Source organism: Canis lupus, chromosome X (genome assembly GCF_003254725.2).
Source record: "Canis lupus dingo isolate Sandy chromosome X, ASM325472v2, whole genome shotgun sequence".
NCBI lineage: Eukaryota > Metazoa > Chordata > Mammalia > Carnivora > Canidae > Canis > Canis lupus.
This window is the reverse complement of record NC_064281.1, coordinates 19,997,103-20,022,032: the sequence shown is the minus strand read 5'-3', so window position 1 is coordinate 20,022,032 and position 24,930 is coordinate 19,997,103. Positions and strand designations below refer to the sequence as shown.

Here is a 24,930-nt window from a genome sequence, read left to right as displayed (position 1 = left end):
CAACGTACACTCTCAATTTCCAGATTAGGGTCTCTAAAACCTGTCAGAGGCAAGTAGGACTTCTTGAGGAAAATAGTTGATTCTAGGATGGAGGCAGGGAAGATATAAGATGTTTCTTATATTGTGCTCTGGACCATGATATCATCTTGGGCCAGAAAAAGCTTTCAAAGATCCGTGGGGTTTTAGCAAAGGAACACAGAGGATCTGACGTGAAATTAGTTACCAATGGCCAATGGTGTGCCAATTTAATCATCCAAATGCTGGCTGCTACATGCAGTAACATGGATGAACCTCACAGAAATCCAGACACGAAAAGAGTACATACTACATGTTCCTTTGAAGTTTAAGAAGAGCTAGAGTTAGTTTTAAGGATGGGTGACAGAGTCAGAATAATGGCTCCTTGGGGGATGGTAAAGGGAGAAGAGTCTGATTAGGAAGAGGCCTTTTCAGGTGCTGGAAATATAGATGCAAAAATGTGTCAAGCCATATACTGAAGACTTTATATTCGTGTGTGGGTACGTTCTAATTGAAATCTATTGGAGGAAAGTCAAAACTATCCATAATAATGCTCAAAAAAGAGAAAGCCAGAAACTCATCTGTTACCATTTAAGGTGGATTTTAACTCAACCTCTTACCTTGAAAATTGGTCATTAAAGAGAAGATTTACATTCTTATCCTGCCTTGTCAGGATGAACTGTACTTCAAAAGGCACCTAAATAGGAGTGCCTGGGGGGCTCAGTAGGTTAAGCATCTGACTCTTGATTTTGGCTCAGATTATGATCTCAGGGTCCTGGGATGAAGCCGCACGTCTGGCTCCTCGCTCAGTGCAGAGTCTGCTTGGGATTCTCTCTCTCTCTCTACCCTTCCCCCACTTACACTCTCTCTAAAATAAATAACATCTTAAAAAAAAAAAAGGAACCTAAATGGCCTGCATTGATGAGGAAGAACTCTGCAGGAGAATGTCAGCTGTCAAAGGAGTGATATTAAAAACAACTCATCTTAAAAGAAATAGCTTATTTTATAAACATTAATAAAATGATTGATTGAGGCTACATTATGGACTGGTGTTAAAAACTATTAGGTGATGTTGCACTATGCTGAAATAATACTACACAGATTGCTTTTTTTTTTTTAAAAAAAAGATTTATTTATTTATTTATTTATTTGAGAGAAAGAGAGAGTGCACACATGAGTTGGGGAGGGGCAGAGAGAGAGGGAGAATCCTCGAGCAGACTCCCTGCTGCGCACAGGGCCCACCGTGGGGCTCAATCCCAGGACCCTGAGATCATGACCTGAGCTGAAATCAAGAGTCCGATGCTTAACCGACTGAGCCCCCCAGGCACCCCAGATTACTTTCTAGGTGAGAAGGGGAAAACAACTATACCACAGAGGGACCAGTCAACGTTTTAAACATCGCCAATCTTAACATTACTAAAGGTGGATCAGTCAGATATCATGAGTCTCACAGTGTGATTCTGAAATAGTGCTCATGAGGTACTCTAGCAAAAAATGCTCCATGGAATCTTCAGATGAACTTGCAGTTTATAGGAAATACGGAGAGTGGCGGAAAAGCTAACTGACATGTCAGAGAAGAAACCAAACCAATCAAGGTGGGATACTTTTGCGGGACAACTGGAATGGTCTCTCAGCAACAACAACAACAAAACTGTTCTAGATTAAAAGCAATTTGGAATCTACTCAAATTTGTCATACAAGTCAGGAACTAATGGATCCAGGTTAGGGCAATTCAGGGAAATTTTCAAGATGGAAATTTACTGACATGGAAAGGTAGAAAAGATTAAATGAAATAAAACCAGGTTGTAAAACAGTGTAAATAAGTAGATCTTATCCGGGGGAAAGTACATGTGTATACAAATAGCAGAGCATCTGGAAGTACATACACTAAGTGGTAAGAGCAGTAATGTCTAGGTTGTGGGAATATAGTGGCTTCTGTTTCCTTTTTTTGCTTACTTACATTTTCTAATTCTTTATAATGCACATATACTGCCATTCTGTTAATAAAAGGTTATTTTAAATAAACAGAGCCGTTACTGTTGCTAATAGAGTTGGAGCCTAATAGTTGTGAAAAGAAAAAATAATTGGAAACCGAAGATTGTTGCTCTTATTACCATAAAGCAGTGAAACCTGTTATTTTGTGATTGTTTCTGTTTCTTCTTTTTTCATTTTTATTATGGTAAACCATACATCAAAACTGCTATCCAGTAAGATGGTTAGAAATGTTGTTTTTCAGTGTACGGCTCAGCAGCATTAAGTATATTCACAGTACTGTGCAACCACTCATCACCATCCATCTCCAGAACTTTTTCATCATCCCAACGGAAACTCTACACCCGTTAAACACTAACTCCTCATTCCCCCTGCCCTTGGCAACCACCATTTCACCTTCTGTCTCTATGAAATTGATTTTGCTAGGCACCTCACCAAGTGGAATCACATAGTACGTGTCCTTTCCCGTTGTATGGATAAACCAGTTTGTTTATCTTGACCGATAATTCTAACTCCTTTATTTTTTTTTTGATTCAACCCCCCACAGACTTTCTCTAAACATTCTCCTGTCAATCTCTATAGGTGACGACAAATAGCAAAGTTTACTTTTGAAATAAAATCTATGGCAGTATAAACCTTGCTCACTGCTGTTAATAGCTCCACAGGGTAAGGACTCCTAGAACATCAGCACCTCTACTGGCAGGGCTACTCTGGCTACCCAGTCCTTGCTGTCCCTTCTGGCTGGAGCAAAAAAAGCAGCTCCCACCTTTCTTTAGAGATCACTTTCCTTTTCCAGTGGGAAAAAGACCACAAAGACTTGGCTAAACGTATCATCTCGCTGGTACATTCTAGGGAAAAATCAGACATTTTACAGCAAAAGGCAAAGTGGAAAGTTACTGTTTCGCCTTGTATTTTGAAGCGTCCCTAGGTTCTCTGCTGGGATTGCTCCAGTCATCAGCTTCCGGTGTGGTCTTGTAATGACGCCAGGCAGACTTATTGAAAACTGGAAGTCTCTCAAATGATTCACTTGAAAGTGCCTACGAAAAAAACAAAAATATACACCGAAGATCCATGGTGTCATTTTTCTCACATGAAATACTAACCCAAATTTGACTAAAATGTTAGAAATCTTAATACATATTTTTGGAATTATATTAAAATTATATTTTCACAGTTTACTTAGACCGGCCAAGATGAAATTAAAGCTCTTTTAAAGGAATAAAACATTCACTCAAACCCCCCCCCCAAAAAAAACCCCAAAAACATTCACTCATTAAAAACCAGTACTAAAGCACATAGAGTAACCAGAAGAAAAAGCATTTAATTCAGTTAATACTGCTTTGAGGTACTGCATCATCTTGACTATATGGTCTTAGGCCAAGCACTACTGGTCAATTGCTCTGCCAGAGTGCTCATACAGAAATAAAGCTTCATACATACTAAGTTTATAAACATAAGCCCATAAAGTGATGTCAAATATCACATCATTTAGATGCATGGGCATCTAAGATAAACACTTCAAATAACTGGCTAATAGGATACCACATCCCATACAACATGTAACATATTATGCAGCTGTTAAAAAGAATGACCAGATCTATATGAATGGCTATAGCAATATCTCCAAGATATACAGGAAAGCTTTAAAAAAAAGGCAAAATGCTGAAATCATTGTGTGGGAAAAAAATTTTTCCCCCGTATATTTATCAACGTACAACCAACTCCAGGAGGCTCCATGAGAAACTGGTACCACAGTAGCCTCTGGGCAAGAGAACCGGGTGGCACAGAGACAGTGGTGGGAAAGGCTTAGTTTTCCCTTTTGCAGCTTCTCAATTTTGTACTACATGCCTGTATGATCTACTCAAAAAATACTCCAAATTCTCCAGAGTTTAGAAATAAATAAAAAGTCTGATGCCACCAAGGAATGAGAAAACCTGCATTATGGAAGCTTTGTTATTAGATCAGCCTTTTTATATCACCGTATTATGATTATTGCATTCTTGGAACTCTGGGAAAGCCAGCAAGTTTTAAAGTAAAAGACTAAAACATTTTAGTTTATAAAAAGCTGTCTCCTTTTAGATTAGTCCTTTCAATGGTTATGGTTATGCAATTTAAAAGAAATCACAAGAAAGAATCATGGCTTTAAAAATCAGTATTTCGGTTCTTGCATCTCCGCGTTTCACAATTTGCTATATCTGAGCATAAAATCAAGGGCAGGACATACCCTGGTTTTCCCATAAAACTGAAGTAAATCTGAACTGAAGAGATGATGCAGTGCTATTCTCCATTAATTATTAGAACTTAAAGCTTTAAAAAGTAAAGATGCCTTCATATAACTACAGGTACTACAGTACCTTCAAATAAATGACTGCGTCAGTACCGACTCCTTCCATGGAATAGAGTTTTAGATCTCCTTGGAAATATCTAGCATACAGACGAGAAATTGGCAAGCCATATCCAAATCCAGCCTATAGAGAAAAGAAAATTAATACAGTGAGACAGGCACAAATGCTAACATGTTTGGTATGAGGACTACTCAAGAGTAAAAGAAATTCTTTCTTTTAAAAGCTTATTTAGGAGGAGGGCGGGGGGTGAATGGGTGACGGGCACTGAGGGGGGCACTTGACGGGATGAGCACTGGGTGTTATTCTGTATGTTGGTAAATTGAACACCAATAAAAAATAAATTTATTATAAAAAAATAAATAAAAGCTCATTTATTTTAGAGAGTGAGAGTGAGGGAGAGCACGAGTGAGAGAAGGGGAGAATCCTTGAGCAGACTCCCCACTGAATGGGGAGCCCAGTGCAGAGCTTAATCCTAGAACCCTAAGATCATGACCTGGGCCGAAATCAAGAGCCAGACGCTCAACCAACTGAGCCACCCAGGCACCCCAATTAAAATAAATTCTTAACTCAAGTTTAAAGGAAATAAACTATTGATCCAACCTTTACAATGATGTATATGCTCATTTATGGCAAACAATCTATTTTCACCCTGTAAAAACACTTCTCTTATGTTTGGAAAACATTAGAAATACTCCCAAGTTTTGACTAATGCTTTTTGAGCATTTCAAAACAAACTGTTAGCATTTTTTAAAAGATTTCACTTATTTATTTGACAGAGAGAGTGCAATTACGTACAGGGAGAGGGAGAGAGAGAAAGGGAGAAGCAGGCTTCCTGTGAGCAGGGAACCCGATGACGTGGGGCTTGATCCCTAGACCCTGGGATCATGATCTGAGCCAAAGGCAGGCTCTTAACCAACTGAGCCACCCAGGTGCCCCCAACTGTTAGCATTTTTTTAAAAAGATTTTATTTATTTATGAGAGAGAGAGAGAGAGAGAGAGAGAGAGAGAGGTGCAGAGACACAGGTGAAGGGAGAAGCAGGCTCCATGCCAGGAGCCTGACATGGGACTTGATCCCGGGTTTCCAGGATCACACCCCGGGCTGAAGGCAGCGCTAAACCACTGAGCCACCCGGGCTGCCCCTACTGTTAGCATTTTTTTTTTTTTTTACTGTTAGCATTTTTAAAGTAAATCCCAAATCAAGTGGAATTTGAACTGGTAACAATACTAAATCACATCACTGAAGTTCCATTATCAGATTTTCTTGCCCTCTGAAGTGAAAATTAAATTGAGTAGCATAAGAGTTCAAATCTACCAGTACTGAGGCTAATACATGTACTGAGAAGAAAATCTCCTGAGAGTCTACCTCCTAAGGTTCTGGGAATGCTAACATATTTTGATATATGGTAGATCACGTATGTTTAGAGACAAAAAAAAATTTACAGTACCTTCCTATATCTTTGTTATAGAACGCTGAATGTAATAGGTTGTTGAAAAAAAGAAAAGGTCTCAGATAGTGACAGGAACAATAAGGATTGAGACTAATTTCAATAACTCTGGAGTGGAAATAACTCAGTAGTGTAAGCTTTGGCCCCTCTGATGAAATCCACTGAAAAAGTGAATGAGGGAAGCAGTGGGGTGATGCACTCGTAGAGCAGTGCTTGCACGGGCTTTAGGCTCAAAGAGACCTAAGTAGAAATCCACTCTGAGCAGTTTACTCGACCTCTCTGAGACTGTTTTGTCATCTGAAGATAGAAGAAAAAGCTCCCCTCAGAGCGCTATGAGGATTAAATAATGTAAGTGTCAAGTCTTGACACAGCGCCTAAGACCTAGTAAAAGTAAGTAAGTGGAAGCTATTAGGGCTACTACAGAGCAGCAATTTTCCCAGGTTACATGGATTTCTATCATTTTCAAACATCTTTCCTAGATACCTTTCTTAAGGCAGGTCCTAACTCAAAGAGTTGGGTATGATGGAGCGCCCTGTCACTGTGGCAGATTATGGCTGGTAGTGAGGGCAAAATAGCCATAATGCTGAATGGTGTCACCACAGCAAAGAAACCAGAATACTACAGGGAGAGGCCAAGGAAATCTGCCTCCTACATTCCCGCAAGGCCTGGAGCCCGTCCTCAGGCCTACTGTAAGGGAAGAGCCCAGAACGCCTGAGCTCAACAGTTGTGGGTGTGAGGAGACAGGTAAGCCCTGAGAACAAAGAAGAGGGGTCTCTAACTTGGATTTGGTGAGGTTCACCCAAGTGTGTCAAAGGATGTCAAAGGATCCAACAGGAGTTGAGTAGGAGGACATTCCCAAAAAAGAAATACATGTGTCAAAAAAAAAAAAAAAAAAGAAATACATGTGTCAAGGCAGAGAGCTAGAACATAGGAAGGTGTCTGCTGAGAAAACTATTTTCTAGGAGTATATATCCATGTGCTCACTTTAAAGCTCAAGACAGTCTATAACCGGGACGGATGCCAGAGGAAGCCTTTCTTCAGAAGGAGAGGCCATATTATACATGGGAAAGAATGCTGATGTGGCCAGTGCCAGCTGTGCCATAATGAACGCGATGACCTTGGGCAAGGCGCTAGCCTGATTTTCTCATCTATGAAATGGGATGTTGGATACCTAATATTTTAAGGTCTTACGTCAATTCAGTTTCATTTTAAAAAACTATGACAGAACAGCTGTCCTCAGGATGCTATTTTGAGACCTGGAATAGAGAAGATCCATGTTCCTTTTAAACAACTACGGAAGGCTCCAGATTTGCTTGTAGTGTGTTTCTTTTTCTTTTGACATTTAAGTAGGTACCAGAGCCTGGTGAAGGCAATGCCTTTCAGAATTGATCTTTCATGAATTTTCTCGACTCCTATAAAAATGACTTTCTCTCCGTTTTCAACACGCTGAGTTAACAAACTCCGTCTCGAATAAATGATGCATAGTGTTGGATTTTATTCATACAAATAAAATATAATCTTATGTGCTTATCGGTCAGGTAGGACTTGAAAATGAAACTTAATTTGTACCCTCAACCATTTTTGCAGACTGATAGATATGTTGCTGTGTTTAATGACAAAGGGTTCAATTGTTGTTTGTCAATTAGAAACACTCAGCAGGGGAACAAAGTGTGGCCCTAGCAGGATCTAAATGCTGCCATGGTAACCTGAGGCTTTTCTCACTGCCTAACAGGGCTGAGACAGAAAGGGCGCTGAAAATGCATACGCCACCTATATGTTCCCTGCTTACGTTGTTTACTATAAAAATATTTAATGTGTTCATAATTTAACATTCTAATTATATAAACAGATGTGGTGGGGGAAGTTCAAAGGCCCTGGGTGATTTGGGTCTCCAAAGCACGCAGCGCCCAAGCGCCCAGGACCATGCGGCAGCCGCAGCCGAACACGCTCTGCGGCTCCTCTGCTCAGCCGCTATTCACCTTCCACCCGCTCCAAGGGTAGCACCAGGCGGGGAATGGTGCTCCCGCAGCAGTCTTAACCGAAAGGAAATGCTTTTTTCTCTATATTAAGAAGTAAGGTACTCAGCTCTGAGTGTTTCTTAGACACAACTGGAAAAGAAATCTAAGTCTAAAGGATTCACAAAGACGGTAGCAGTGTGATAAAAAATACCCCTCCTCCAAATCATGCAGGAAACATTCGAATTCAAAGAGGCTGGTGTTAGGAGCCAGGGAGAAAGCCTGCTCCGTTAGAGTCCCTCCTCTTGTTAACAGTCCTTCCTTAAGCGGCACTTTAAGATGCTTACCAGAGGGGCAGCTCTTGTAGGCTCCAGGCTAGGTCTAGGAGCAGTTGAATACATGTAGTTAAAAAGGCGGTCTATTTTTCGAAGTGGCACACCACCACCCAGGTCACTTATCTGTAATGTACAAAAGGTTTTTTTTTTTTTTTTGAAGTCAATCTCTTACTACAAGGCAAGAAGTTCATTAACGTATATACCAGGCAACACTAAAATGTACAAGGGCTTGGAACCCCCAGTGAAATATGGTTCCACCGTGAACAAGCTAAAATAAAACAAAGGAGGCAGGAAATGCAATGGGATTGACAGGCTTGGGCTCAGGTCTTATTCAGCTCCCGGAAAATTGGGGTTCTAATAAGTTTAAATGAGATAAGAAGCTACAGATCTAACATGGTACATAGAAATAAGACACTCAGTGTCTGTTTTCTTCTCTTAGATTCCTCAATGTCTGGGTATTATTAAAATAACTAATGAAGCACATGTGCAAATAAAGCAGTCAGTTACCTTAATAGACAAGTCTTCTTTACCCAGAGTAACAAGGGTTTTAACAGCTGGGTAGCCCTCTTTTCTATCTTCGTATAGTTCAACTGTTGCTCTCATTGAGTTCTGAAATAATAAGGCCCTTTTCTTTAGCATGCTGCTGAGTCACAAACCGCAATTTAAAAAAAAAAAAAGGAACTAGTACAGGATTACTTATTACACAACAATGCTTTTGTGGAGCAAATATTAGTTGGATTTATATACCACTTTTTTTCCTCTAAAAAACTTAGCTAAATGTGTGTTTGGATCAAGGAAAAATTGCCCGATGCTTTATTTTGATTTCATCTAGTTTTATTCCCATCATCCATCATACTAAGTATTTTTTTTCTTTCTTTTTTCTTTTTGTTTTTGCTTTAGGGTATTTAGGTTATTCAACTCTTAACCAAGAGGAATGTTTTTATCACATGTAACGAGGCTGCAGAGGCTCATTGATGCACTTTAAATCCTATTTATCAGTCTGCATTTACAGAGCACCTTTCCTCTAAAGAAGGCGGAAAACCTGAGAGTATTCATGCTTCCCACAAAAATTAATCATTTGGCTGGAAAAAAAAAAACCATGTAGAAGCAATGTCGGTTAAAAAGAAATTTTGAAAAAGCCACAGCTGTTGAAGAGAAAGTTCACAATTGAATGCCCATCTCAACCTTCAAGTGTTACATCAGTAACATTATAATTTTGGGAAGCAAATCAGCATAACTGATTTCTCAGGTGTTCAATTTAGGGTTTTACACATCGGAAGAAATGAAATTTTAGTTTAAACATCTTGTGCCTATAATACTGCTCTTATAAATGCCATGAGCTGCTGATTAACAAAAGCAACAGCTAAGCTGTAAAGAGTCTAAAGAGGTTTTGTTCTTTTTTTTTGGTTGGGGAAGGGGGGCTTTTTTTTTGGTCCAGCCTTTGCCTATCTTTCCCCTCTGCATCCATCAGATCTTCTGAACGGACTCAAATATGTAAAAGGGTTATGGTATCTCTCAGTACTAAAACAACTGCTAATGCACTAACATGGTTAATGTTCAGAAACATAAATATGCAAAAACATTTATTTATTTTGATCTGGCTACCATCAATAAAGCCTTTGCCAGGTTTGGAAACTAAAAGCATCTCTAATCTCATAACTGAAGGAAAAACAGTATGGATTTTACATAAAATCTCTAAAGTACAATTAAGCTTCAAAATCAATATGTACTAATATTCATGAAAACCATACTGTACACAGCAATTTTTCATCTCACAGTGTACAAATTATAAAACCCACAGGGTATCAGAAATAGAATTTTTAAAATGGTTATGCAAAAACCTTTTTCTTATGCTAATCTAATGAATCCATTATGCCCTGAATCAAAGTAATTTAAAATGAAGACTTCTTTCCATGTTTTTAAATTCCACTTACCTTGAACAACTCAAATAGCATGTGAAACAGATGTGAGGGCACATAAACTACCTGAATAGGTTTGTCTGGAGCTTTGGCTGAAAACAGACACAAAAACCATCAATGAATAAGGACCGAAACTATAGGAAAGTCAAGAATGTTGCTGGCATTCTATTTTCCAAGTACATAAAAAAGAACTCTACGTGAAAGGCTAATTTAGGTGTCCACCTCTAAAGGCAAGGCTGAGCAAAAGCATATGCTTGTAAGTCCAACAGAACTGGGGAGAAATCCGGCTCCTTCACTTACCAGCCCTGTGACCTTGGGCAGGTTATTCAATCTCTCTGAACCTTAGTTGATCAACACTGGAATATTATCACGCATGTCATAATATCCTGAGCATTATATAAGTCATCTAGACATTGATCAGTTTTTTTCAAATTTGAGGACACCCTCCTCCCGATGAGGGGGAATGTGAAGCCATAGAGGAAAGGGAGCGTATTTTCTTGGCACACTAGACTAAGGAGCAATATTAATTTCTGTTCAATTTCAACAAGCAAGACATATTACAGAGCAGAATCTAAGGTTCATATAACTTTTCTACTACTAGCTAGCAGATAGGCCTCCCCCTGCCACCCACAGAGATCCACATTCCTTGCATCAGGGATCTTTGGAGGAAAATATGAGAAACACTGAATCTCATGTCAGGCACTGAGTACAGTGTGGGCTACAGGGTAGATGGTGGAAGATTTGGTCCTTCCTCTTCCTCATGACCCAAAATCACTTAAAAGACTGAAACTATGCGAACGTTCTCAAGTAGAACACAGACACAGTGGCCCATGTTATCACTTCAACCTAACTACTTCCTCTAATAAGTAACTGGGATATAAAGTACAGCAAACATTTGTTAGGTTCTTAGCAGTTGATTGAAAGCTTGCATGCATTATCCAAGTGAACCCTCAGGACACCACAGTGTGGCTCATAGGGAAGGTGGCATTATTATGGGCAAGGGCATGGGCAGTGCCAAGGCTCTGTGACTTGCCTACTGAAACAGAAGAGGCCTGAAACTGGTCAGCTGAACCAAGAGCTTCTGACTCTGAATCTTGAACTCCTTGATCATGAGTTACTTTTGAAATTATTAAGTAAAATCAATCAATGAATGAAATAAAAAAAAAGTGAAAGTCTTACCATTTCCCATCTCATTCTCCAGTCTATACCCAGAGGCAGCCACTTGCTACTATTTCTGCTTTAGTCTTTTGGTTGATAGTATTTCCATTCTGGTCTGTAATCCTAATGAATTCTTTTGTACTTTGTCTATACGTTCTTTTTTAAAAAGTTGAAAATGGAGGGGCACCTGGGTGGCTCAGTCAGTTAAGCATCTGCCTTTGGCTCAGGTCATGGCCCCAGGGTCCCCACGTGAGGTTCTATGCTCATCGGAAGTCCGCTTGTCCCTCTGTCCCTCCCCCCAACTTGTATGCACTCTTTCTCAAATCAATAAATAAAATATTTTTTTTTTAAAAAAGCTGAAAATTGATAGTGCTGGGTACATCACAACTAGGTAAATACAGATCACTGCAGAGCAGCCACGATGGTGTAGAACATTTCCTTTCCTGTGATTCCAATGACATGTCTCCGGTGTCACATGAGGAAGAATGCTCTCAGCCTTAAAATGAAATGGATTCTCTTAACCTTCCAACAATTCTTCAAAATCATGCTACTGAATATTTGGACCATGTCCCTCTTACAGTTGTGTTTCCTGAAGCTTCTAACTACACTTCCTCTTGGGTAACTGGACAAGAAAACATGCTTTCCTTAGCACATCACTAAGATCTTTCAGCTTCCTAGTCTAGCGCACGGCATTCATTTCATTCTTTAAGATTTTCCAAATTAGAATTGAATGCCTTCCAAACATGCTGCAGAGTCATCATCTTCAAACTGTTTTTGATTGAAGTTCTAGTACGTTCTTCCCTATTTCTTATATACATATTATATACACTACCATCAAGTCAGTCAAGTAGCCTACCTCAGAAAGGTACACTTGGGAAATATATTTCTCAATCCTTATACCTCTGACTCACTTGAAGGTTTGGCTTGGTACAACACTCTATATTCAAAATAATTTTTTCTCAGAATTTAGAATGGGGGTGAGGGGTGGTCTTTTGGCCATAGCAGTGCAGCTGCTAAGTTTAATGCTAATGAGGTTTTCATCAAGTGCTGGTTGTCACCTGAGATCTGACACCTTGGTTGTAATATTCGTGTTGAATAATGAGGAACTAGATTAATCATTTGAGGTAGCTGGTATTTGTTTCCCCTGGGGCCCTCAACTAAAGGAGAGGGCTGACTTGGACCCCTGCGTACCTGCTCGAGACTTCTCAAGTGCCTTCAGGATAGGCAGACAGTGAGCTGGCTTCTGACCAGAGGGCTCCCCAAATTGTCAATGAAGAGGGCTTTACATTGGACTATAAACAGGTACGTGAACAGCCCCACCTTTCCAAAGTTATTCTTGAACAAAGTTCTCTGATTTTAATTTTTGCCCCAGGGAAAATGCTTGTGACTGGACTGTAGGCAGAGTATGGCTGGAGCTCAGCACTCCCCTTCACCCCTTTCTGCTCTGCCTTAGACCAGCTTTCAACTGGCCCCTACCTTTTGGCTTCCCTTTCCAGTGCTTTGCACCTACTGGCTCTGTTCCCAGGGTCGCTCCATCTTTGCTGTAGCCTCTCCTTTGTGGCTTCTTCTGCTCAGGCAGGTAATCAGCGGACTTCCACCTGTTTGCCCTCTGGCAGGAGGCAGGACCAGTGGTCTACCAATGACTGCCTCTGGTTTCACGGCTGTTTTTCGGCTGTTTTTCTTTGCATTTCTCTATTGTCATTTAAACGGAGCCCCGGGAACAAGTTGAACACTCAGGCTATCTTGTACCAAAAGGCACTATTAACCAAATAAACAGGCTTTTGAATGCAACCTTTTCAGTCCAAATATTTTTCCAAATCAAATCTTTGATAATTTTCTTCTTTTCAGTTGAATCAACATTCTCTAGGAGTCATCTGTAGGCTTGTTCAATTACTTGTACTTTTCTTTGGGAACATTATAGGTTAGGTGTCTCTCCTTCCTTTGAAAACCAAGTCCAGTGCTTTTGTCCATGACTCTTAAGGTAATCCTGGGTCCAAACGCTTTTATGTTGTGCAACCTTAATAGATGTTTGTTAACTTTCTAAACTAAGACACAAATGCAATATGAATTTTCCACTGAAGGGTACATTTTTAAAAGTACATGGAAAAAAATGGCCCAGGTTTTTCATGCTCAAGAATCAAGAAATAATCAAGTCTCTATTTTACAGAATCATTATTCCAAATACCATTAGCCAGAACAACATTTAATAGGTACCAAAAGAACTCCGCATAGGATACAAAGAATTTTATTTTCAGATAGTTCTCCTTATAATAATGAAAAACTAGAGGTTAAGCAGAAAAGAAATGCATGTAAGAGAAAAGGTAGCTGGGCACTTAGAGATGATTCATCAAGTCCCAAAGTCAATGGATAAGGCTGACAGAAACAGTCCACACACTGTGTTATGTGGTCCCAAGTCATACTGGGATTAAGTTCTGATTCTGGCATTTAATCGACACATTGATAGGTATTTAAAACATCTGGGCCTCAGTGTTCCATATCTGAAATTGGCACAGTACATACCTCACTGGGTTAATATAAGGATTAAATGAGATAATTGTGGTTAATATAAGGATTAAATGAGATAATTGTGGTACACAGTACATACCTCACTGGGTTAATATAAGGATTAAATGAGATAATTGTAAATTGTGTTTACACAGAGCCTGCCACAACATAAGTAGTCAATAAATGCTGGCTGGTGTCATGACTAAAAAAATAACTTTAGCAGAGCTATCAGCAATGGCTTTTCAACTATTGTAGAGAAGCCCTGACTGGAAATACCCACAAAAGTATCCAATATGGGGAAACTAGAAATCAAAGATCCCAGGAGAGATACAGACCCTTTTCTGTGAACCTTCTTTTTTTTTAAAGAGATTTTATTTATTTATTTTAGAGATAGAGCAAGAGAGAGCAGGCAGTAGGAGGAGCAGAGGGAGAGGGAGAAGAATTCCTGCTGAGCCCGGAGCCCAAGGCGGGGCTTGATCCCAGAACCCTGAGATCATGACCTGAGCCGAAATCCACGGTCAGTCGCTTAACCAAGTGAGCCGCCCCCACCCGATGCCCCTGTGAACCAACCCTCTTATAACAAAGTATATAGAATATGACTTGAAGTCTTCATGTTGCCCACCAAACCCAAAGCTTAAACAAACCTCTTGACAGGAATGACTAATCTACAAATGGTGAAGAAATGCAAGCAGTGACTGTAAATCTTATCCTTCCCAAGTCAACCCTGACTTCTTTCTAGTAGCCGCCCTTTTAAAAATAGCCTGTTTGTGTCTGGTGCTGTATTTGAGGCCCTGGAAACAGTATCCGTTTATCACCACACAAGGTGACCTTACAGACAAGGAAGCTGTTCTTCATGTTCCCCACACCTGGCTAGCTACAGAGCTCAGGTCTTTCCTCTGAGCCATGCTGCCTCCCCACAAAGATCCAAAACAGATAAGAAAAGAGGTTTCTTTGCTTAATGTTTTGGCAAGTGATTTCTCAAGAGAATCAGAAAGCTAAAACGAGAACCAGTGTGACGAAATAGATGCTTGTCTCTGGAGAAACCAACGTGGGCTGCCACAGGTGGCAAGGTGGGAAAATCTGAAACCTGATGTGATAAACAAACATCTGTTATTTTTAATGTTCCTGTTAAGTGTTATCAAATGGATAATACAGAAAGTTTATTACAGCTGGCTCCCAGCACCCAGAATTCTAGTGACGACTGGTAAATACTCCTGGTGTTCTCCATGGAGTATGTGCTCCATAATTCTATTTACTACTTTTTCAGGGGTCTACAATGGGAAAGAAAAAAAAAAAACCCAGAGATGCAGAACAAAAGATGGTATGTCAAACTAATGGAACAATTCTCAGGAAGCAACACATGTTCTTTCGGGTCAGTGGCAGCCTCAGTGCTCCGAAGTGCAGAGCAGAGAGGGCAGTGCTACTACTAACTACCGTTCAAGGCACCTGTGGTGTAACGGAGGCAACATGAAAGATGCTTGGCTAGTTCACATGAGCTCTGAAAAGGAATCCATGGGCGTCTGGATCTGATGGATTTCCGTCCAGGAAACCCGAGAGCGCCGACATGCTGTGGCAAACACCCGCTCTCTCTGAAGTGACATCTACTTACGGGTGTTCTAGACCAACCTCTGACCTGCATCTCTCACACGGAACTCGCTGGAGCTGAAGCACAGCCCTTAACCACGCCCACCGAGAGCTCTGACATTCAGGAAGTCACAAAGACAAATCATAAACACGCTACCCAAGCCAACAGGAAACTAGAGGCTGCCTATAACTACCGGCATTCATTTATCTCAGTGATGGGGACTTCAAAAATCATGCGAGACGGTGCCAGAAATACTCGTTCATCTCTTCTCCTGGTGAGGTGCGCTGCCCAGCGTGATAGCTTCACTCAGAAGATATGTGTGACACAGCTGGCATCCGGGAATCGGCGACAGCAGGCTCACTGCTCTGGCCTTGAGCATGACTCAGGCGGCCATTCACGCAAAAGAGCAATTGGCTACTACGGACGAACTGAAGTTCCGTGTTTTGACAAAGAGAAGTCTGCATGCTGAGGTCAGGCCTCACCCAGCCGTATGAAGAAGAAGAGAGAATACTTCTACTCAGGAATACTCAAGCCAAGTCCATTTGGTTCTGGCAGTGTATTGATTCAAAATATGGGCACAGCTCTTCTCCCAAGAACCCAACAGACTTTGAAAGCAGCTTTGATTGCATACTTTCTAGTGCAATGTCAGGGCAACTGTCCTACAAGAGCCTCGAATCTTTTCACGTGTTGATCTCATTATAAGCAAAATACATTTTTGGTGTGTTTTTGAGAGGGAATTTGATTTATCTTTAATTGTCAATGCCCATACCCTAGGTAAGATTCAGTCATTCCACTTCTAGGGACCCAACCTACAGAAATGCTTACACATGTTCACAAATTCTCCCCCACTCCAGACACAGACACACCATTCAGTGCTCATTATAGAGAATATGGGAAAATTAGAAATCCCCAGGATCTGTTTGATGGTAAATGACTAAATAATGGCAATCTACAACTGTGGATAATCTCTAAATGATATTAATACATGCAAAGATCTTCAAGGCGAAGTGAAAAGCACCAGTGATAGAATATGTATAGTTTCAACTCCATTTACATAAAAAAAACAAGCTCTGTACAGCCCTGAGAGAGTAAGGGGACTTTCACTTCTTACTCTGTTTTGTACTGTTTGTATTTTTCCAACGAACATGTCTCTCTTGTAACTTACAATAACGTTAATGTGCAAATAAATATAGAATCATATAACTAATATAACAATTAGCTATAACCCTATAATCCAGAATGCTGTTGTGTGCATTTTGGTGCTATAAATCCTTCAAAATAATTTCCATTGAACTTGTACCACTACAAACTTTTATAGCCTGTGTTTAAAACACTCAACTTTCTCCATACATTCCATATTCTTTTGAAGCATTATTTTGAATGGCTGCTTAGTATTCTATCTTATGGACATACAATTTATTTAAATAATCTTCTATTGTGGAGAACTTTGGTTGGTTTCTAATTTTCCTGTATAAGAAAGCCACTGTGATGGTTATTCTTGTACATACATCTGTGTACACCTTTTTTTATTTATTCATGAGAGACACACAGAGAGAGGCAGAGACACAGGCAGAGGGAAAAGTAGGCTCCCTCTGGGGAGCCCAATGTGGGACTCAATCCCAGGACCCCAACATCACACCCGGAGCCACAGGCAGATGCTCAACCACTGGGCCACCCAGGTGCCCCATCTTTATTTTCTTGTAATAAATGTTCTGAGGTTTAATTTACTGGATCAAAGAATATGACCATTACTGCATTTAATTTACTGGGCCAAGAGAAAGGACATCACTAGCATTTTTTGAAAGGCTGTACTAATTTAAATTTATATGAGAAATGTGTAAATGTTCTTGAAAGAGTATTTTTCTGGGCACCAATTCAAAGCATTACAACATTAGAGCACTGTCATTTTGAAAGACAAAAATGGTATTTCTTTACTTTTGTTTGTACTTCTCTGATTAAACACATTTCTGTATGTTTATTGACTACTTGCCATTTGTTATTTTGAGAACTGTTTGTGCACTTTCTACTCTGATGACTTCTGTTCCAAGAATTCTGAGTTTGCACTAGATTTTTGAAATTTTTTTGAAATAGATTACATACTCCTGTACAAAAACTCCTTACAAAAATATACCTAAGTGACTAGAGAGATAGAAAGTCTTTAAAAAGATATGAAAGGGTAAAAAAAAGCAGCATAATTTGAAGATCTCACTGAAATATAGTTCAGGTATCATCAGATTTTTAGTCAAATTCCTTGTATTTAAGATCAAAAGTATTTTTCTTTTACCATTGAATTCTTCAACTTCCAGCTCTGGAGCAACCAGGTAATACTGCTCACACAGCATCTTGGCAGTTTCATAGGCATCTGCAAAGAAAGAAAAAAGTTTAGCTTTAGACATAAGCAGACAGATAAAATAAATAAAACCAGGACAGTTACTAAGCTGATGGACTTAGAATTAACTATTGCTTTTTTAAAAATAGTCTTTTTTGGCTATAATAAAATCATTATGACTAAACCAAAATCTCTCCACCTTTAAAGTTTTAATGACCACTACAATATCAAAATACCACACTAATGACACTATGGCCAGTTCTATACTAAGCATACATTTGTTTAGCTTTTAAATATTCCTAAAAGGCATTTTCCATGAAAATCTATAAACCCAAGACCGTACTTTCGAACACAATGCAATCTGGCTAAATTGCAGCTAAAAGATATTTGTAGCTAACAATATTATTGACTATATTCCCTATGCTGTAGTATTTATCTCTGTGACTTAATTATTTTATAATTGGGAGGTTGTATCTCTTGATCTCCACCAACTTCGTCCCTCCTCTACCTGCCCCTCTGACAACCACCAGTTTGTTCCTGTATTTAAGAGTCTGTTTAAGATTTCCTATTTAAGTGAAATCAGATGTTATTTGTATTTCTCTGTTTGACTTATTTCACTTAGCATAATACCCCCTAGGACCATCCATGTTGCTTTGAATGGCAAGACTTCGTTCTTTTTTAAGGCTGAGTAATATCCATAATATATATACATACCATTCCTTCTTTACCCATTCATCTATCAATGGACACTTGGGTTGCTTCCATATCATGGCCATTGTAAATGATGCTGCAATAAATGTAGGGGTGCATGTATCTTCCAATCATTGTCTTTGTTCTCCTGATTCCTTTGGGTAAATACCCAGAGGTAGAATTACTGGATCATATGGTACTCCTATTTTTAGTTTTTTGAGGACCTTCTATACTGTTTTCCAAGTGGCTGGACCAAATACACTCCCCTAAAGAGTGCATAAGGGTTCCCTTTTCTCCACATCTGCACCAACACTTGTTATTTCTTGTCATTTTGATACTAGTGATTCTGACTGGTGTGAGGTGATATTTCTTTGTGGGTATGATTTGCATGGTGACAGATGGTGACTACATTTATTATGGTGAATACTGAGTAATGTATAGAATTACTATGTTGAATTACTATGTTGTAATGCCAAAAAAGTAACATTGTACATCAACTATACTTCAATATTAAAAAAATATTTCATTAAAAACTTATGACATTCTAGAAAAGGCAAAACCGTAGCGGCAGTAAAGAGATCAGTGGTGGGCAGCCCCGGTGGCGCAGCGGTTTAGCGCCGCCTGCAGCCCGGGGTGTGATCCTGCAGACCCGGGATCGAATCCCACATCGGGCTCCCTGCATGAAGCCCGCTTCTCCCTCTGCCTATGTCTGTGCCCCTCTCTCTCTGTGTCTCTCATGAATAAGTAAATAAAACCTTTTTAAAAAAAGAGAGATAAGTGGTTTCCAGGGTTTCAGGGGGAGATAAGAGTGACAGGGATGAATAGATAGAGCATGGGGCATTTTTAGGGCAGTGAAACTACTCTATAGGATACTGCAATGGTGGATACATGTCATTATGTACTTGTTAAAGCCAGGAGAACTGTACAACACAAAGAGCGAGCCTTAATGTAATCTAGAGACTTTAGTTAATAATAGTATATCAATGTTGGGGTGCCTGGGTGGCGCAGTTGGTTAAGTGGCAAACTCTTGGTTTTGGCTTGGGTCATGATCTCAAGGTCATGAAATCAAGTCTCGCATCAGGCTCCACTCAGCTGGGAGTCAGCGTGAGATTCTCTCTCCCTCTCCCTCTGCCCCTCCCATTCCTGCTCCATCTCTAAAATAAATAAATAAATCTTTAAAAATAGTAATATATCAATGTCGGTTCTTCAACTGAAATAAAAAGAATTTTTGAATATATTTTTTAAAATAATAATGCTCAATATCTTAAGATTTGCCAATTATTTGTAATGAAATAGCAGTAAGTATTTGCTGAATGAACTGGTTTCCATGAGCCACACACTCATGGACACTACCATAGCTTAAAAATATCCTTTAAGTTAGTTGAAGGTAATAGGTTGGGGCTGATATTTATCCAAGTCTGAGGAGCAACAGTTTGCTTTTACAAGGAAAAGAAGACATAGGGTAAGAAGATCAGGGCTATTAAAGAAATAGCTGGAAGAGAAATCAGGCAGTTCCATTCCAAAAGACACGGAACATTCAGAAAGCAAGTGCATTATTACCGACTGCATGGGTGCCTTTTCTATTGAACTGTAAGCAATCTGCGATCAGGGTTTGTGTCTTACACTGGGTTTGTAACTTGTATAGAACCTAGTATATACCTATTAGATGGTCAATACATATTCCTTCCTTGGATAAATGTTAAACTTTTTGATAACTTATTTTTAAAACAGCCTGAGACATAATTCTTGTATCCATACAAGTCACCCATTTCAAGTGTGCACACAATTCAGTGGTTTTTAGCACAGATGCACAGTGTGCATCCATCACCACTATCAACTTCACATAAAAAAAAAAAAAAAAAAACAAAACAAAACAAAAAAAAACTTCACATCATCATTACCAGGGAAAGAAACTCTGTGACCACTGGTAATTGTTCCCTGCACCCGCCCCAGCCCTAGGCAACCATGGCTCTGCTTTCTCTCTCTAGATTTGCTATTCTGGACACTTTATATAAGTGGATCACACAAAACGTGGCCTTCTGGGTCTGGCTTCTTTGACTTAGCAGAATGTCGTCAAGGGTCATCCGCATGGCAACATATGTCAGTACTTCATTCCTCCTTACAGCTGAATAGTATTACACTGCACACATACACATTTTGTTTATCCATTCATCTGTTGAGGGACATTTGGATTGTTCCCACTTTATGGCTATTACGAATAATGCTGCTATGAACACTGATGTCTAAGTTTTATTGGTGAACATGTTTTCATTTCCCTTGGATATATACCTAGGAGAGGAAAATTGCTTGATCGTAAGGTATCACAATGTCTCAACATTTGAGGAATAGCCGAATCTTTTCCAAAGCGAGGTGGTTTTTTTTTTTTTTAAGTTCCATCTTCACAGTTTCTAAAGATCAGATATTCAGATTACTTTAAAATGCTTCACAGGGGATCCCTGGATGGCGCAGCAGTTTGGCGCCTGCCTTTGGCCCAGGGCGCGATCCTGGAGACCCGGGATCGAATCCCACATCGGGCTCCCGGTGCATGGAGCCTGCTTCTCCCTCTGCCTGTGTCTCTGCCTCTCTCTCTCTCTGTGACTATCATAAATAAATAAATAAATACCTTAAAAAAAATTAAAATGCTTCACAGGTGCATTTGCAATGTTTTCAACTGGACACCAGCTCTTTGGAGACAGGGTTGTACTTTTTTTAATATCCCCCCCCCCATCAATATTGTACGTAGAGCAGATACTGGTTTAAGATTCAAGAGGACAGAAGAAAGAGGGGGGAAAGTAACCCCTATAGAATTTAAATACACTAAAATGTGACACTGTCAACCTAAAATAAAAGATTCAGGTATGTTCAGACTATAAATTTTGGTTCATTTACCTCATACTGTTACCTAATTTAAATTTTACATAATATTTGACCCCAGAGTAAAAGTTCTGATTATTTTATTAGACTTTTAGAATTAAACCAATACAAAGAATCACAGAGACATTAGAAGAACTATGACAAGATGAAGTAACAAGGGATGCACAAGGGAAATGTTATTAAGAGGGGAAAAATATTTTTCAAAACAGAGTTGATCAGTGTGAAAACAGACATTTAAGTAGGATTGATTTTTAAACTCTAATAAAAGAAAATGAACATTTAGAATTATACTAAATTTACAAGGCTTTTCCTAAAGTAGAAGAAACCTCATCAAATAGCTGCAAAATAGTTTTATAAAAAGACAGGAAATCAGGACCCACTCTTTGCCTTGGCTACACCACTAAACAATGCTACATCTCCACCTAGTGACACGATAGCACAAAGCCGACGAGAACCTCCAAGGCCACTTTCCTTCAGCCAACAAATAATGAAATCTAAAAATGGTGCTTTGTTAATCACACACAAAGCCGACATGCCCCCACAAAACAACTCCCCCGAGTATATAACATCTTTAAAGACGTTTAAACATCATTCTTCCATTCACTATAAAAGGAAAAGAACCCAGTTCCGCTAAATGGGCGAGTTCCTCATGGCATTAGCTTGGCCAGGAGCATGGGATTATAAGACCATTATACAGTGAAGGTATTACATAAATATAACATATGCAAGATGAGAGTCCAGAAAGCAGCAGCCAACCTAAAACACAAAGACCTAAAATCACATGTGAATAAGAATTTTTACACCATACTACTAATTATAGCATATAGATGCTGTAATTAAGAACTGCATTATGGGGGCGCTCAGCTGGCTCAGTCAGTAGAGCACTGGCTGGCTAGAGCCAACATTGGAGCACTGTTAAATGCAATAATCCTTCTGCCCCCGAGAAGGTTCTCAAGATGTAGTCAGTTATACTGATGACAGATCTTTTTCGTCAGACTGGGAACTGAGGCCTAGAGTGTTTTCCAAACCTGGCAGGATGTAGAATTCATCACCAAGTTTTAAAAAAGTGGATAGATTATAAAATGAGCCCCTGGAGATTATGATGCGGTAGATCTGTACTGGGGCCTGGGAATCCATATTTTAAAGACCTTAGGGGCACCTGGGTGGTTAAGTTGGTTAAGCATCTGACTCTTGGTTTCCGTTCAGTTGTGATCTCAGGGTCGTGAGATTGAGCCCTGGGTTCTGTCCTCAGTGCAGAGTCTGCTAAGATTCTCTCTCTCGGGTGCCTGGGTGGCTCAGTCGGTTCAGCATCTGCCTTTGCCTCAGGTCATGATCCTAGGGTCCTGGGATGGAGCCTCAAATAGGGCTCCCTGCTCAGTGGGGAGCCTGCTTCTCCCTCTTCTTCTGTGCTTTCTCTCTCTCAAATAAAGAAATAAATAAATAAAATCTTTTTTTTAAAAAAAGGATTCATTCTCTCCCTTTCCCTGCACACACTCTCTAAAATGAATAAATAAATCTTTTAAAAAAAACTTAGCAAGTAATTCTGAAGAGAAGCTAGATTTGGAGCCCACTTGCTGGAAAGCCAAGGATAGGTCTGTCACTGTCTCTCCCAGGACATGAGTGATCATGGGGTTTTGGGGTAGATGACAGCACACGTACACTCAAGTTTTGTTTTAGCACTAGATCTTCTCCTACTCTCCAAATAATTTCTGTTTAAGTTAACATAAAAATGACAAAGCTTTAAAACAACATAACCAAAATTCAACTATTGGCTTATTTATTCATTTCCTTTATTCTAGAGTAAAATACAAGTTCCACTTATAGTAAGATTTCAGATAACACTTCCTTTTCTAAATTAGAAACCAAAATTTTGAAATATGATAATTTATCAAATCATTTTTATCTGCAATATATTTGGGCCAGTATTTACCACCAATCTTTAAAAGCAAGGATCAGGAAAGGACTATAATTGTCGCTGAACATAGTGTTATTTGTTATTTTCAAAATCTGTTTTCAAGGAAAATAATGATCATAAAGTAAAACTGTGGGTGTGGCACATATATACTTCCCCAGGCTACTCAAACTGTAAACACATAAGCCTGAATATATTTTATTTAAAAGGGCAGGGTGAAGGTTCACACAGCAAGTAGCTCAACAGATTCAACTTAGCCAGGAATTAGGTTTTTTTTAAAAGATTATTTATTATTTCTTTATCTGAGAGAGAAAGAGAGACACTGAGGGGTAGGAGGGGAGGCAGAGGAAGAGGAAAAGAACCACAAGCAGATTCCCTGCTAAGCGTGGAGCCCAATGCAGGGCTTGGTTCTAGGACCCTGAAATTACAACCTGAGCTGAAATCAAGAGTCAGATGCTCAATCAACTGAGCCAAAAAAAAAACTGAGCCACCCAGGCACTCCCCAGGAATTAGTTGTTGGTTTTTTTTTCTTTAAAAAGCACACATGAATGTTTAATAGATTATGGAAGTTATTTTATCAGACTTTTTTACTACAAGATTTTCCTATTCAAAATTCACCAGGAAATTCTGTTATCAAATATTAGCCTCTATAGTGAATACACACAATCATTTGTTTACAAATATCTTATAAGGGGCTAGACAAGGATAAATTTGAGTGAGTGCTAAAAAAACAAACATGAAGGTGCCAAGGTCCCTAACTTGGGTCTAACAGGATATAAAAAAACTGTCAAGCTCAAGTTTAAAAAGCCACTGCCAGAAAAGGTAACAGATGACCACAAGGCATTACCAAGTCATCACAGATATGCAGCTTTAGAAATCCTTTTAAGGTACAAAGCAATTCTAGTAAGGTATGTTTATCATCCTTCTACCCAGAACCCATCAAGGGGGAACCAGAGTTTTGTTTTAGCACTAGATCTTCTCCTACTCTCCAAACCAGAGCCAACTAGACAAGTGGGGGCAGAACATCTAATATAGTACAACCAATCTTTAGGTTGATCAGAATCCTGAAACCTGTGGTCATGGGAAAAAAAGATGGGCTGAGCCAACTAAATTCATTTTTTGAGAATTTAGGATCGAGACACTCAGGGCAGAAGACAAAAAGGATACAGAGTTATCATGATCTAGAGGGCCTGGAGTGCCCACCATTGCCCTGAACGAGCTGCCCTAAAGTCGGGCAGCCTACAGACAAGAGAAAGATGGAGTGGCCATGACTTGGCAACCCCAGTTGTAAAGATACATAGAAAACAACCTTGTTTTCTGTATCCCAGCTCCAATGTCTATAGCTCCAACTGTGATGTGATTGCTGTCCTTGGATTACCATGGGACCTACTAGATTCTTTTAATACATCTGTTTCTTGTGCTAACATGAGTGGACCTCTGTACCTTGCAACCTGAAGAGCCCTAAATGAGAATACAAGACATTATTTCTGAACCAGCATAATGACATGCTCTCAGGATACCATTTGTATGCTATTATGCTAAGCAATAACAGCATGTAGGAACAACATAGGCAAGCTAACATCACTGTGAGAACTGACTTCTGTACCAAGTATTTAAGTTTGTACCTTTAAAATGATCTTACCACGGGATTTTCCATTTTATTTCCCGGTTTCTCACAAAGAAAGGAGAGAAAAGGGTCACAATGGAAGGTACCTCCCAGAGGATAATAGGAACAGCTTTACAACACTAATTCTAGCATTCACTACTATGAGTCTATAATTTGCAGATGTGTAAAGGTAGATATTAATGTGCTAAGTAAGCAGTGAGGAGGCAAGCTTCAGTGTTCTGCGCATTTAATTAGTGTTATACAA

General features: G+C 39.5%; 1 protein-coding gene across 3 annotated transcripts in view; it reads right to left on the bottom strand.

Moving 5' to 3' along the window:
- PDK3 (pyruvate dehydrogenase kinase 3) overlaps positions 1–24,930 on the bottom strand; it is a 74,319-nt gene that overhangs the window by 12,436 nt on the left and 36,953 nt on the right. For 2 of the 3 annotated variants that reach the window (XM_025438847.3, XM_025438860.3), the window contains exons 6-11: positions 17,539–17,616; positions 10,022–10,098; positions 8,595–8,696; positions 8,100–8,210; positions 4,362–4,475; positions 2,905–3,044 (exon numbers count right to left, since the gene is read on the bottom strand). In XM_025438847.3, the coding sequence (XP_025294632.1) occupies positions 2,905–3,044; positions 4,362–4,475; positions 8,100–8,210; positions 8,595–8,696; positions 10,022–10,098; positions 17,539–17,616 (622 nt within the window). The remainder of the gene's footprint in view (positions 1–2,904; positions 3,045–4,361; positions 4,476–8,099; positions 8,211–8,594; positions 8,697–10,021; positions 10,099–17,538; positions 17,617–24,930) is intronic. The other variant, XM_025438855.3, reaches the window with a different exon arrangement.